Below are 16,558 nucleotides of genomic sequence, written 5' to 3'. Positions count from 1 at the left end.
GGCATTTAGTGCAATTCTGGTGTTTTTCAACCTAGCAAAGTTCTGAGTACCCAGTGATTGTTCCTCTGCCAATCACTGACCATCTTACCTTGGATTTTCCAGTGTTTTATCATCACCAGCAAACTGAACTGTAGGGTGCTGGCTGTAGTCTCGGTTCCAGCCAAAAAAAGTTCAAATACAGAAATCAGCAGATTCTCCTGGCAGAACTCGCTGTTCCTCACATCTTTTTCCTGCAATTTAGAACCAGAATTGTGAGTTTTGGTCTGTGCGAGACTTGAGTATGAGCATTTTGTTCCCCAGCAGCACCTATAAGACTCCCTGTCAGATTTATAAAGCAGGGAGACCAGAAGCCCTGGGTACCAAATGGATGAATGTAGCATTAGGCTAAACTAATACAAGCCAAAAAAAACGAATTTTTTAAAGTTATAAAAGGCCAGTGTGTGTAAAAAGTTTGTATAGTCTATATCCTTTAGATTTCTCAAAACTAATATGAGGTCAAACCTAAAAACTTTCAAGTTGTATGCAATCAGACAGGCCCTTGCACTTCACAGTTAAAAGGTAAAAAAAATTGTATAAGGCCAGCTTTTTTTTTAATTTTGTTACTATTTTCAGCATTTCAGAAAATTCCAAACATTATCTTGAAACATATACAATGTAGTTCATCTTATCAGTTCCCGTCCTCCCCCTTACCAATAGTGAAATGGGGGAGGGGGCGGGAACCACACAAAAAAGGAAAAGAAGAGGGGAAAAAGGAAAGAAAAAAAAATCCAAAAAAAGGAAGAAGGGGGAGGTTGGGGGACCTACGACAAATGTAAATATACCATATAGAACTATTGGGGAACTACCGTATAAAATCCGCCAGAGTAGCAGTTTGAGAAGCTCTGGCAGGTTTATTGTGAACAGAGAAAATAGTGTTCTATATTTTCTAAAGACTTGATAATTCTAAATCTGTGCCAGGAGAAGTATTGGGCAGGACGGAGCCTTCAATCCTGTGTTCATGCTTTGCTAATTGCTGGCAGCCTGTGTGAGTGCACACATATGCAAGGCCAGTACAAGCTCGATGCGAGTTACTACAGTGGCAGGTGTAATTTATATTATAATATATATATATATATATATATATAATCACTTTATTCAAGTTAACATTTTCATTATTACAATTTTTATTTTTATACTGTGACCAGCGCAATACCATACTAATGCTGTACTACTCTGGTGAGGGGATCAGGATTTTTTTCTTTTTGTAAGCACATTATAATTGCTTATAAGTGTGATAATCACTGTTATAAGCAAACATTTTTTAAAAACGAAATCCATTCTGTGTGTACCATAGTACACACGGAATGGTATGAATGGAAGCCATTCATTGTACAAATTGCCATGTGAGCTACTGTGATTGGTCACAGCGATCACATGGTACCAGCAGCGGCCTGGTACACTGATCTGTCATCTGCTGTGTCCAGTGGACACAGCGGATGATGATTCACGCCATGGTGTACGATCCTAGGAGGATGTCAAGACATTTACTCAGGATGGGAGAGCTCCCGCTCAGCCTATACACCAATAATGGCTGAGCAGGAGGTGGTTAAGTTATTCAGGTGCAAGTGCTCCTATACCTCTAACTGGGTGCGTCAGTGGGGATCGAGCAATATTAAGAGTCATGTCAGAACAGAGGACATATCAACATCATCGGTGCCTGTGGGGGCAAGTGCTACACCATGACTAGAGCCTGAAATGGCTGAAATTGGTGAGATTTCCCCCATTTCACCCAATGGCTGAGATATGTTATGCTGGATTTTAGCCCATAAAGGATTCAATAGAGGATCTTCACTATGGCGCTAACTTTGTTTGAGATGTTCTTCACTGGGTGGATTGCAGTGGCTATAGTTTGTGCACTGGTGTCTCATCTACTGAACTGGGAATGGGGTAGAATGCAGCTCATTGCCTTTGAAAAGTTTGTGAATGGGTGGTAGTACCATGGGTTGGAGGCATGAGAGCGACAATAGAATGCATGCATTACTGAAGCACTGCTCTTTAAATCTAGGAGCAATCGCTATAGTACACTTTAGGTGTGTATTCTAGATACTTTTGCAGATGATTATGGAACTTGAGCAAGATGAGCATGGGCAATAGGTATTGGGAGAGCTAGAGGGGGGGGAGGGGGGGAATAAATAAAAAATCTTGGTCTGGCTAGAATCATCAGAAAAGTGCTAGAGGGTCACACAAGATAGACAGAACGCAAGTGAGGGGTCAAAACCAGCCAACCAAGAATGGGACAAAGAAGGTGAGCTGAAAAATAGTTGAGCCAAGGGCCAATAGCTATCCTTCCTGGAAACTTCTCGGCTAGGAACAGACTGGCTAGGCCGCATTCCATCCCTCGAGACAGACACTGTCGGTGCATACGAGACCTGCTGCTACACTGTTCGCTGCCTGCACCATACTGGGGGTGCACCTGGTCGGGTTGACCTCCCTTGGGTAGTTGTGCTTGCCTGAACTACAATGCAGTTCTGCTATTGCCTCTGAACTGAGTGTTACTACCATTGCACCCTGCTGCACCTTCATTGGCAAAACTCAGTCCACGTTGGAAAGGAAAGGCAGAAACATGAAGGATCCAACCACTAGAGAATAATACCCACATAAAATTTGGCATCACAATCTAAAATTTTTGTAGTCGGCTTTTTCATTCTTGTTTTTTCTGCAATTCATTTTATAGTTTTGAACTTGCTGTAGGGCGATTTGTAGGTACTTCATGTTAACATCCATCAAAAGATATGTAAAAATAAATAAAAAAAAAAAAAAAAAAAAAAACAGAAAAAGAAGAAAAAAGGAGTAGCAGCAATAATGTCCTGAACTAAAAATCATGGCTGGAGTTTCACCTTAACTTAACCAAGGATAGTTTATCTATGACTGTACTGCATGAAATATATGTTAACCAACACTGTAGTTGTGTGTTCAGGTACCATTCTAAATAAATGGCACAGCAATATGCTGCAGCTTGTGCATATTGTACTGCACATTATCAAAAAGTACAAGCCTAAATGGACCATCAGCATAAGAGTATTTATTGGCACTTTACACTATAACCTTATGTACACAGCATCCCATTACCTTGTTGGCCTGAATGAGGAAGCTGTCTATGAAGTCTCCAGGGGAATCTAGATCCAGGGATCTCCTGTGGGAGTCAATTTCCTCACGTATAAAAGATTTCACATGCTCGCAGTCTGCAAATACCTTCTGATGGGGACCAGGAACACGCTTCATTAAACTGTCAAATGCAGCATATGCCTTAGGAGGAAGAGGAGAAAGATTAGGTGCTCTAGTTTTGAACATTTATTCTTAAAGTAAACATGAGCCCATACTATGTACAGTAGTTATGTATTTTAGCTATCAGTAAATAAGCTTTAAAATAAATCCTGACTTCTGTAGCTGAAGGTAATATGGAAAAATGAATGCCCAAAAAGACTCTGAAACCACAGATCATTTTATTTATCTGACAGAAGGAATTTCATACTCCCAATTCTGTGGGACTTTCCTAGAATATAAAAAACTAAAATAAAAATTCAGACGACCCATATATCTTTGCCAAACTCCGTAACTGGAAATTGGAATGCTTGTACCAGCACCTGCCTCCACACCCATGTACACATTGCCAGGCAGAGTGATTTTCTGCACAATAGTATGTGCATAGTTCCAGTAATGACCTTGCTGCATAGGAACCAACATGGGACACAAAACTGCATGCAAGTTTATGCTACTTTTCTGTCTCCCACTGGCCACCAATATTTGGGGGTGGGGGGAGGGGGTCACTAACCTCCAATGCATAAGGATTGGGGTAAAGGTGGCTATACACTTGTTTTAAGAACGTTCATTTGCTTTTCTAATAGTGATGTCAGATTGATTTGTTTTCGACTGCAGTTTTTGCAGAAGCAGGACGGCAATTTTTTCTTTAACGACAAGAGTCACGTCAAACTTCTGCCATGACGGTGGAACCTTATGTAAAAGGATATAAAGTTTTTATGAACGCAAAACTCACCAATACATTTTTTAGCACCACATCTCAAAATTAGATAATAAACCAATGGATATAATGGGGACTTTATAAGTGTAAATCAAAGAAGATATCAAATATAATGTATAAAAGATTTTTTTTGAAAGCCAAAATAAGAATTCAAGTATAAAAAAACATGGAACAAGAAAAAGGAAATATAGCAAAAGCAAATGCAGTCAATTACAACATTAGCCACACAGCAAAAGATGATGCACTTCCCAACATGTTTCGCCCATATGATGGACTTCCTCAGGGGATGCTGGTCACTTGCAAGATACAATGCCTTCTATATCTCCTACAAGGGGACCAAACACTGCTGGGATAGTTAGATGCATTAGCTGCCTCAAGGCAAAACATGCGCTACAGGTGACCATAGATGGTAAAAAAAAAAAAAGACCAAAAAAGCAGACTCAGCAGCTAGCTTGATATCGAGGGCCAAAAACTCCCAATGTTCTGATCCTTTATAGAGTATCTAAATACAAGGTGCTGTGTGTGTAGGTCCCTCAATTCCCACCATGGGAATCATCTTTTGCTGTGTCGCTAATGTTGTAATTGACTGCATTTGCTTTTGCTATATCTTTTTTCTTGTTCCTTGTTTTTTTTTTATACATGAATTCTTATTTTGGCTTTCAAAATAAAAGAATTATTTTATACATTATATTTGATGTCTCCTTTATTGATTCGCACCTATAAAAGTCCTCATTTTGTCCATTGGTTTATTATGTAAAATGCACTGACCACTAAACAGCACCAGGTGACCCATCCCTTCCTGTTTCCAACACAGAGAGTGGACCTTGTGTTTGAGAACTGCAAAGGCCTGTAGAAGAAGTCCTTTAGAACCCCTATACAGCGGTCTCCCTTATTCTGCCTTCTGTATCAGCTGAGTTCCGAGGTGCACTCTCATAGAGGAGGACTCAAATTTCACTAAAGAGTGGCAACTCCTACTGTCCCCAGGAACTGATGCTACCCGTTATGTACCATACCTTAATAAGACCTAATGCAGAGACTACAATACACTGCTACTTTAACCAGTGAATTTATTTACTCTCAGAGCATTTTTAACCACAAAAGGAGAATCTCCAGACTCTGCTCCATTCTCAACCTGTACTACTACACGCCATACTACTGCCATTACTATTTAGGTACTATGTTGGACAAGAAAATACAGATGCATGGGTGTTTAAAAACTCACAAACCATTAGCACCATGAGGAGAGATCTGTCCTCTGCTATGAAGACTTCCAATTCCAACCCCAGCAAGGATGAACAAGGTCAAAGAGTGTAAATGTGTTCTGGAAACCCTCCCCTCAGCATATCACAGAGTACTTTCCTAAACTCCGAAGCTTTAGATGACAATTCAGACATACCTGAACAATATCATGACATCTTCTAGCCACTTCAGCCCTGAAATTTTACTTTCCTTAATGTCCAGGCCCTTTTTTATGATATGACACTACGTTACTTTAACTTAAAATTGCGTGGTCGTGTGACACTATTAAAAAATAAAATAAAAATCGATGCCCTTTTTTACCCCTCAAAATAGAGCTATCTTTTGGTGGTATCTGATCACCTCTGTTTTTTTTTTTTTTTGCGCTATAAACAAAAAAAATGACCGACAATTTTGAAAAAATAAAAATAAAAAAAAATCGAAATCTCTTTCATCAATTTAGGCAAATATTTATTCAGCTGCATATTTGGGACTATCTGAATGGTGAACTGCTGAGCTTGGTCTTGGATCAGGCAGCAGAGCAGGTCTGGGTGCACACCTGTGCAGTGACATTGTGACACACATCAAGCATGGCTTTTGTTCACACGCCCCACTGCCCGATCTGAGGCCAACCACAGCAGTTCACTATTCCGCTGGCTTTATGACTCACTTGCACAGTTCAGAGGCTGCAACAAGTGGATATTATTTAAAAGCCTTTTCTCGCCAGCTGCTTAACACACCAAGCACCAAGGTGCAAAGGTGTGTGTAAGGGGACACTGATGGAAGGCGACATTGGGTGCTCTGCTGCAGGGTGGCACACTGGGGGACTCTGCTGCAGGGTGGCACACACGCATGGCGGCCATCTCCAAGTCTGGGGGCCCCATAATCTCCTATTGCCGGGGGCTCCATGAATTGTCAGTCCATCCCTGCTAAGGTAAGACACATGGATCATTGTCCCTGCTTTCCGGGAACACAGGTTCCATGCCTTCCCTACTGACAAAAAGGCACATTGCCATTCTGCTTGTGTATTGAATGATCGGTGGGTGTCGGCAGACAGAGTTTATGGTACCCGCTGATTGGCTCCCGCTGTGCAACATCACAGTGGGAGCAAACCACCGGCGGTGCACTTTCACGCCCACTACCCGGAAGTGCGGGATCACAAACACACACGTGAGCCTGCACGCAGCCGCCGCCCTGTAGCAGAAAAATTGCTATAGGGTGGTCGGCAAATGGTTAAACTTGACTATGCAGCCATGTTTACCCACTTAGAAAAAAACACTGAAAAAGGGAAAAATAAATAAATAAATAAAGTCACAGCATTGAGGGATGACCTCGGACACTTAATCATGTGCCAACCCACTCTTCAAAGCATCAGGGTATCTTCAATACAATGTTACTACCATGAAAAGGAGTAGACCGATGTATGGAGGTTCCTGTAGTTTTTTCACAATTTTGAAGGAGCCACGTGTCAACGGATCTTGCGAGACAAGTGCTACAAAAATGGCAGGGTCCAAACCCACTTATGTATACTCTAGAAAATCAGATATGATATAAAAGACACAGATGGGGATTCCCATTTTCTTTACTCATATCTACAGGGGATAAGACAAAAATCCTCTGAACTAGATGATCACCCATCTCTCGATCATGCAGATCCTCACTCCTGCACTTCGATGATGCCTTAACCCCTCTCCAATCTCCCTTGTGCTTTTGTAGCAATGCATTATTTTGAAAGTTTAGCAGGCACCATTTCAGAAAGTCACATAGTGACAACTATTTACATGCTTACTTGTGATTCATCCGATAAAGAACTCAAGCTGATACAAGGGATAATCATCTGCCTGGGGACACAATGTGGCCCTATAGAATTAAAATGCCTGCTAAGGCAGATGTATTTTTACACTGGCGTTACGAGCCATTATTGTTTATGTTGCTAATTTGACATCTGGATGGCAATTTTGTATGCAAGTTGTTTTCTTTTAAATAAATGTGGAGTTAAGGGTATATTGCATTATTTTTCCTAAAGAGTTTTGTGGTTTTATTAATTATAAATGTAAATAAACTACATTTTGTAGAATGTAAATATGGGAGTGAAGGCCAAGCGAGTCAAAAAAAATAAAAAAAAAGTAAAAAATGGAATGCCTTCCATTTAACACCGTCGTTTGGAGCCGGGATGAGCTCCCTTCCTAGCCTTGACTCACAGCAGTGGACACAGGACTAGCACTCCTCTAAGCCTGAGTGGCTCACACTACTTTGTTTTTGGTTTTATAAAAAATGAACTACTCTATAGTGCTATAGTCTTTGCTGCGGTTAGTTGCAGGGTTGCCACCAGTCCAGTTTTGACCCATACAGTTCAGGTTTTGAATGATGTATCTGGGTTTCCCCTGTCTGAGACCCGGACACCAGGGCCGCTGACAGGGGGTACTAACAGGCCTCTAGGGGGCCCAAACAGCGGGGGGGGGGGGGATTAGTGCTGTGGGGGACAATTACAGAGGAGAGAAAGGGACGAAAGCCGCCAGGTAGCTGCTGGTACAGTCGTTTTTATTGAATTAAATGTTTAAAAATAATATGTATTGGACTCAGAGCGGTAGGCATATCACTATCTAAGTGAAGTCCACTGCCAGCATTCTCTTGATTCACACTGCTGTGATCACTGAAGGAAGCTGGTACAAGGATAACCTGGGATGCCGTGACCGTCATCAGAGCATTTCAGAGGCTTAACCACGCCTTCAGAGGCTGACAGTTCACTGGAATTTCATGCAGCTCTCTGTACTGGCTTCCTACAGCGATTCAGTGTTAACAGCCGCATTGATCAGGATATGGCAATGGACTTCATCTAGACTGTGATATGACTACTGCTCTGACATTTGTGAGTGCAAAACATAGTTTTTAAATATTTAACTTAAGAAACTACTGCACCAGTGGCTACCTGGAACCTCTCTTCCCTTTTCTCTCCTCTGTAATTGTTCCCTGCCCTGCCGATCCCCCTGCTGTCAGGGCCCCCCTACAAGAGACCCAGTGGTAATGGGTAAGCATAAAAGATTAGTGCTCGATTTTTTCATTGCAGCAGTAGGAGTGGGGATTTTTGATGAAAGGGCAAAGCGGGGGGAGATCAGGCTTACCTGTAGGTACACTGAATACCTCTTAAACCTGCACCGTTTGAGAGATATTCACATTTCATGCAGCCGCTGACACCACCGGCGCATTTGTTCTCTGAAGGGCATGGCAGCAAGACAATTTCAGCAAGGTTTTATCAAACCTGCTGCAGTTGCGGCTCATTCTTTGTTAGAGTTTCCCCCCCTTTTACTCCCTTTCCCTTTTCGTTCTAACCCTGAAAAGCAAACACCTTGAGCATCTATGGCATAAAAACTAAATCCCAGTAAGACATCACCCAGTATAAATCTGCCCTCCAAAAATATAAACTTCCATCTCCGTACTGTCAGACCTATTTTATCACTCTCTTCTGTTTTTAACTATCTACTTTGTTCTTCACTGCTTCCACCCACTAATAGTGATGGCCGAACGGTTCGCCCGGCGGTCGTTTCGCGGCGAATTTCCGACTTTCGCCGTCCGCGGGTTCGAACGCCTTTTTCCGTCGTTCGCCCCGGCGGACTTACGTGTTTAATGTATACAAGAACTTTAACCTTTCGTGACACGTTTATCATGTGTTACAGGACAACCAATTGAGACATGACAGCTCATGGACACTTGGACATTCCCCCTAACCTATAAATACACCCGATCCGGTGGCCATTTTACATTCTTTCTTCTGTCACTGTAGGGAAAGGATCCTGTGTGGAGTAGGGACAGAGAAAACGCTAGCTATTTGGTACACAAAAGTTCTTTTCAGGACTGGTATAGGTGTTAGGTCAGCAGCCTGAGTTTCTTTTGTCAGTTTAGATAAAGGGACAGAGCGCTGTATGCTGCTATTTTAGGGACAGCTCAGCCAGATTAGTCTTTCTTCATCATCATCATCATCATCATCATTAGCTGTTACTATCAGGTCCACAAAAGAGCTGTTCCAGCTAATCGTTCCAGCCTACTCTTTTTTGCCAATTTGTATAGGGACAGGCAGGAAGCAGTGTGTCAGGCAGTGAGGATAATTTTAAAGACTTGCTGTTACTATTAGTTCCACAAAGGTTCTTTTCAGGACTGGTATCAGTGGTACGGTAATAGGCTTGTACACGTATAATATTCTTTCTTCCAAATATAGAAAGAATATTATACTTGACTGCTGCCCTTCTGCTGCAGTCTGCTAATCATTCACAACTCACTTGTTCCACAAAAGTTCTTATAAGGACTGGTAACTTGGTCTGTCTAGGGTGCTACGGTACATAGGCTTGGGTGCGGTACAGTCTGCTGTTCTGTAAGGACCGCTATCGGTCCACAATAGATAGGGTTGCCGTGCACTACTGCTGACCGCTGCCCTATACTGCAGCAGTCCTTCAGCGGTATAGGGACTGACGCACAGTCTGCTAAACACTAATACACAACCTGCTTGGTCCACAAAAGTTCTTATAAGGACTGGTAACTTGGTATAGGGTGCTACGGTACATAGGCCTGAGTGCGTTACAGTCTGCTGTTCTGTAAGGACCGCTATCGGTCCACAATACATAGGGTTGACGTGCACTACTGCTGACCGCTGCCCTATACTGCAGCAGTCCTTCAGCGGTATAGGGACTGACGCACAGTCTGCTAAACACTAACACACAACCTGCTTGGTCCACAAAAGTTCTTATAAGGACTGGTAACTTGGTATAGGGTGCTACGGTACATAGGCCTGAGTGCGTTACAGTCTGCTGTTCTGTAAGGACCGCTATCGGTCCACAATACATAGGGTTGCCGTGCACTACTGCTGACCGCTGCCCTATACTGCAGCAGTCCTTCATTGGTATAGGGACTGACGTACAGTCTGCTAATCACTAACACACAACCTGCTTGGTCCACAAAAGTTCTTATAAGGACTGGTAACTTGGTATAGGGTGCTACGGTACATAGGCCTGAGTGCGTTACAGTCTGCTGTTCTGTAAGGACCGCTATCGGTCCACAATACATAGGGTTGCCGTGCACTACTGCTGACCGCTGCCCTATACTGCAGCAGTCCTTCAGCGGTATAGGGACTGACGCACAGTCTGCTAAACACTAACACACAACCTGCTTGGTCCACAAAAGTTCTTATAAGGACTGGTAACTTGGTATAGGGTGCTACGGTACATAGGCCTGAGTGCAGTACAGTCTGCTGTTCTGTAAGGACCGCTATCGGTCCACAATACATAGGGTTGCCGTGCACTACTGCTGACCGCTGCCCTATACTGCAGCAGTCCTTCATTGGTATAGGGACTGACGTACAGTCTGCTAATCACTAACACACAACCTGCTTGGTCCACAAAAGTTCTTATAAGGACTGGTAACTTGGTATAGGGTGCTACGGTACATAGGCCTGAGTGCGTTACAGTCTGCTGTTCTGTAAGGACCGCTATCGGTCCACAATACATAGGGTTGCCGTGCACTACTGCTGACCGCTGCCCTATACTGCAGCAGTCCTTCATTGGTATAGGGACTGACGTACAGTCTGCTAATCACTAACACACAACCTGCTTGGTCCACAAAAGTTCTTATAAGGACTGGTAACTTGGTATAGGGTGCTACGGTACATAGGCCTGAGTGCAGTACAGTCTGCTGTTCTGTAAGGACCGCTATCGGTCCACAATACATAGGGTTGCCGTGCACTACTGCTGACCGCTGCCCTATACTGCAGCAGTCCTTCAGCGGTATAGGGACTGACGCACAGTCTGCTAAACACTAACACACAACCTGCTTGGTCCACAAAAGTTCTTATAAGGACTGGTAACTTGGTATAGGGTGCTACGGTACATAGGCCTGAGTGCGTTACAGTCTGCTGTTCTGTAAGGACCGCTATCGGTCCACAATACATAGGGTTGCCGTGCACTACTGCTGACCGCTGCCCTATACTGCAGCAGTCCTTCATTGGTATAGGGACTGACGTACAGTCTGCTAATCACTAACACACAACCTGCTTGGTCCACAAAAGTTCTTATAAGGACTGGTAACTTGGTATAGGGTGCTACGGTACATAGGCCTGAGTGCGTTACAGTCTGCTGTTCTGTAAGGACCGCTATCGGTCCACAATACATAGGGTTGCCGTGCACTACTGCTGACCGCTGCCCTATACTGCAGCAGTCCTTCATTGGTATAGGGACTGACGTACAGTCTGCTAATCACTAACACACAACCTGCTTGGTCCACAAAAGTTCTTATAAGGACTGGTAACTTGGTATAGGGTGCTACGGTACATAGGCCTGAGTGCGTTACAGTCTGCTGTTCTGTAAGGACCGCTATCGGTCCACAATACATAGGGTTGCCGTGCACTACTGCTGACCGCTGCCCTATACTGCAGCAGTCCTTCATTGGTATAGGGACTGACGTACAGTCTGCTAATCACTAACACACAACCTGCTTGGTCCACAAAAGTTCTTATAAGGACTGGTAACTTGGTATAGGGTGCTACGGTACATAGGCCTGAGTGCGTTACAGTCTGCTGTTCTGTAAGGACCGCTATCGGTCCACAATACATAGGGTTGCCGTGCACTACTGCTGACCGCTGCCCTATACTGCAGCAGTCCTTCAGCGGTATAGGGACTGACGCACAGTCTGCTAAACACTAACACACAACCTGCTTGGTCCACAAAAGTTCTTATAAGGACTGGTAACTTGGTATAGGGTGCTACGGTACATAGGCCTGAGTGCAGTACAGTCTGCTGTTCTGTAAGGACCGCTATCGGTCCACAATACATAGGGTTGCCGTGCACTACTGCTGACCGCTGCCCTATACTGCAGCAGTCCTTCATTGGTATAGGGACTGACGTACAGTCTGCTAATCACTAACACACAACCTGCTTGGTCCACAAAAGTTCTTATAAGGACTGGTAACTTGGTATAGGGTGCTACGGTACATAGGCCTGAGTGCGTTACAGTCTGCTGTTCTGTAAGGACCGCTATCGGTCCACAATACATAGGGTTGCCGTGCACTACTGCTGACCGCTGCCCTATACTGCAGCAGTCCTTCATTGGTATAGGGACTGACGTACAGTCTGCTAATCACTAACACACAACCTGCTTGGTCCACAAAAGTTTTTATAAGGACTGGTAACTTGGTATAGGGTGCTACGGTACATAGGCCTGAGTGCAGTACAGTCTGCTGTTCTGTAAGGACCGCTATCGGTCCACAATACATAGGGTTGACGTGCACTACTGCTGACCGCTGCCCTATACTGCAGCAGTCCTTCATTGGTATAGGGACTGACGTACAGTCTGCTAATCACTAACACACAACCTGCTTGGTCCACAAAAGTTCTTATAAGGACTGGTAACTTGGTATAGGGTGCTACGGTACATAGGCCTGAGTGCAGTACAGTCTGCTGTTCTGTAAGGACCGCTATCGGTCCACAATACATAGGGTTGCCGTGCACTACTGCTGACCGCTGCCCTATACTGCAGCAGTCCTTCATTGGTATAGGGACTGACGTACAGTCTGCTAATCACTAACACACAACCTGCTTGGTCCACAAAAGTTTTTATAAGGACTGGTAACTTGGTATAGGGTGCTACGGTACATAGGCCTGAGTGCAGTACAGTCTGCTGTTCTGTAAGGACCGCTATCGGTCCACAATACATAGGGTTGACGTGCACTACTGCTGACCGCTGCCCTATACTGCAGCAGTCCTTCAGCGGTATAGGGACTAAGAGTTTTGTCACAGGGTGATTTAAAAAATGACAGGCAGAGGAAGAGGCAGGCCCTTCCGCAGGGGTGGTAGGGGTAGGGCAGGAGCAACAGCCTTGAGCCAAAGTGGGAAGTTGCAGAAGGTGCGTTCAATTACTTTAAAGGACGCACCAGACTTGGTTGAGTGGCTCACTCAGCCTTATTCTTCTGCACCCTCCTCATCCTCTCGATCTGCACCCTCTTCTTCACTCTCTGCTATGTGCACCCCCAAAGACACTACCACCAACAACACCACCACCACCACATACCTTCCGCTTGAGTGCAAATGGGGGCCTTCATGCTCCAGTGTTTTAATAGGGACCCCCGTATAAAAAGCATGAGGGTCAAGGACCAGTACTGGGTGGCAACGTACTTAGATCCCCGGTACAAACACAAAATGGCGGAAATGTTACCGCCGTCGCAGAGGGCTGTCAGAATGCAGCACTTCCAGGCCTTGCTTCGAGAAATGCTGCATTCTGCTTTTGCGTGCGCTGGCAGAGGAGCAATTCCCACTCCCAGAGAAGGATTTGCGGGTACCAATCCAACAGCACCTGCAAGAAGAGGCCGGTTTGAAGATGTGTTGGTGACTTCGGATATGAGGTCATTCTTTCAGCCGACCCATCGACAGGTGTCATCCGGATCCAGCATCAGGGAACGCCTAGACCGTCAGGTGTCCGACTACATTGGGTTAACGGCCGATGTGGACGCTCTGAGGAGTGATGAACCCCTAGACTACTGGGTGGGCAGGCTTGACCTCTGGCCAGAGCTTGCCCAATTTGCAATCGAACTGTTGGCTTGCCCCTCATCCAGTGTCCTGTCCGAAAGGACGTTCAGCGCAGCAGGGGGGATTGTGACCGATAAGCGTACTCGCCTAGCTCACGACAGTGTTAACTACCTCACATTTCTAAAAATGAATGAGGCATGGATCTCGGAGGAATTCAACACATGTGATCAGTAGACCATGTATATGTCTATAAACAATTTTTGGAATCAAGCACACAGACCTTCTTAATTCATTTGGCTCACTTCCCTGACCCAAAAAAGCACACCGTACTATATGCCCCTACCCTCCTCTTTGAAGAGGTTGAGCGGTGTCATATTTCTACTGGGGCTGCTTATTATGAGGGGTTCCCACCATCCCTGTGCTGTGCTGACTTCCTCCTGGGTGTTCTTATTATGAGGGGCTCCCACCATCCCTGTGCTGTGCTGACTTCCTCCTGGGGGTTCTTATTATGAGGGGCTCCCACCATCCCTGTGCTGTGCTGACTTCCTCCTGGGGGTTCTTATTATGAGGGGATCACACCATCCCTGTGCTGTGCTGACTTCCTCCTGGGGCTGCTTACGGTGCTGCTGTCAGCGCTGTATGTCACGGAGCTGCTGTCAGCGCTGTATGTCACGGAGCTGCTGTCAGCGCTGTATGTCACGGAGCTGCTGTCAGCGCTGTATGTCACGGAGCTGCTGTCAGCGCTGTATGTCACGGAGCTGCTGTCAGCGCTGTATGTCACGGAGCTGCTGTCAGCGCTGTATGTCACGGAGCTGCTGTCAGCGCTGTATGTCACGGAGCTGCTGTCAGCGCTGTATGTCACGGTGCTGCTGTCAGCGCTGTATGTCACGGTGCTGCTGTCAGCGCTGTATGTCACGGAGCTGCTGTCAGCGCTGTATGTCACGGAGCTGCTGTCAGCGCTGTATGTCACGGAGCTGCTGTCAGCGCTGTATGTCACGGAGCTGCTGTCAGCGCTGTATGTCACGGTGCTGCTGTCAGCGCTGTATGTCACGGAGCTGCTGTCAGCGCTGTATGTCACGGAGCTGCTGTCAGTGCTGTATGTCACGGAGCTGCTGTCAGCGCTGTATGTCACGGAGCTGCTGTCAGCGCTGTATGTCACGGAGCTGCTGTCAGCGCTGTATGTCACGGTGCTGCTGTCAGCGCTGTATGTCACGGAGCTGCTGTCAGCGCTGTATGTCACGGAGCTGCTGTCAGCGCTGTATGTCACGGAGCTGCTGTCAGCGCTGTATGTCACGGAGCTGCTGTCAGCGCTGTATGTCACGGAGCTGCTGTCAGCGCTGTATGTCACGGTGCTGATGTCAGTGCTCTGTATTACGGTGCTGCTGTCAGTGCTCTGTATCTCCTGCACCCTCTTGTTTGCCTACCCTGGTCCCTGACCTTCCCTCTCCTCCATTGCCTTCATTAGCTCCATAGTCCTGAATTGTCAGAACAATTTCCCAAATAAAAAAAAAATGCTTGTAGTTATCGATCCCAAATTCACCTCATACATGTATTATGCTATTGTCCAGGTGGTGGGACTACGTGCTACCCCCTAATAATTACCCCGTGGCCGCAAATTCGACCTAAAGGTTTGCGAAATTCGCCTCCCATTGAAGTCAATGGAGCCCGCGGCGAACGGTCGTTTTCGCGAACGTTTGTGCCCGTTCGCGTTTCGCGTTCGCGAAACGTCCCGTCGGAAGTTCGTCCATCACTACCCACTAACTCCCTCACTACCCAGGAGATTGCAAATCACTTCAAAAATAAGAGATTCAATTCATCTTCACTGTACAGAAAACGCCCCTATCTGAAATTCCATGTCCACCTGCAGATAGAAGACTTACCTCTTTTGACCCTGTTAACAAGAAAAAAAAAAAAAAAAAAAGGCTGCTTATTTTGTTTTTCTTATGCACACCTAACCATCTGCTCTCTGGACCCTGTTCCCTCCACTACTACGGTCACCCTCCTATGCCATCTCATGTAGCACCCTCAAGGTTACTAGGTGATGTAAATTTAGTTTGTCTCATTGGTAGGCAGGGGTTCATTTGTGTCCCGACTGTGCTGTGCTTCAAGGGCTCTTTCTTTGCTACCGCCCCCTATTTTCTGAAACTCTGGATACTTCTAGAATCTAGTGGGTGGAAGAGCAGAGACTGCAGCCTGAATATTTATGAAGTTTCCACCAATCCCTGGAGAGGCGTGTCCCAGATGGTGGGGAAACAACCGATAAATACCAAAAGTCCAGGGTCTAATCATGTGGAGGGGACCCCTGTACTGGGGAGCTCTGCCCCCTGAGGCAGAAGGAAGCCTAGGAGAGAAAGCAAGCGGGAGAGACACAGAAGCTGGAAGCCTCATGCCAGTGACCAGTCTCAGCTAGGCTTAGCTGACAACATCCTGGAATCCAGGACCCAGCCTGTGCAGCAGTGCTTCAGTGCATCAGCTACCTTGATCCAAGGAGTCTCTTAAGGGACTGTGTAAATAGCTTCCATTTCAACATACCCCAAGGCTACAGAGAGGACAGTAAGATGCAATACATGATATGTCCATGATCAGGGGAAAGCTTAGAGCCAGCACAAAGCTGCCAGAATCACCCCAAATTTCTCTAGATTGGGACAGTAGTAGCCAGGTGCATTGGTAGTCCCACCAGGAAGTGCACCTGCAACTTCAGTTTGGAATCTTTTTGTTGCCATTTTAGCTCCACCACTACTCATATGTGGGCAGCACCATTGGAGTTAAGCAGCCAGAGACAATAGCAAGTCCTCAAGCG

General features: G+C 45.6%; 1 protein-coding gene across 1 annotated transcript in view; it reads right to left on the bottom strand.

Annotated features, from left to right (window-relative positions):
• LOC143988993 (cytochrome P450 2A4-like) overlaps nt 1-16,558 on the bottom strand; it is a 126,758-nt gene that overhangs the window by 31,283 nt on the left and 78,917 nt on the right. The window contains exons 6-7 of the mRNA XM_077488976.1: nt 3,109-3,285; nt 89-230 (exon numbers count right to left, since the gene is read on the bottom strand). Of these exons, the coding sequence (XP_077345102.1) occupies nt 89-230; nt 3,109-3,285 (319 nt within the window). The remainder of the gene's footprint in view (nt 1-88; nt 231-3,108; nt 3,286-16,558) is intronic.

The sequence above is a fragment of the Lithobates pipiens genome, unplaced genomic scaffold, assembly GCF_037356315.1.
Source record: "Lithobates pipiens isolate NorthernLeopardFrog02 unplaced genomic scaffold, aLitPip1_a1.2 Scaffold_18, whole genome shotgun sequence".
Taxonomy (NCBI): domain Eukaryota; kingdom Metazoa; phylum Chordata; class Amphibia; order Anura; family Ranidae; genus Lithobates; species Lithobates pipiens.
Note: the sequence above shows the minus strand (reverse complement) of the source record. Positions and strands in the feature narration are given on the sequence as shown.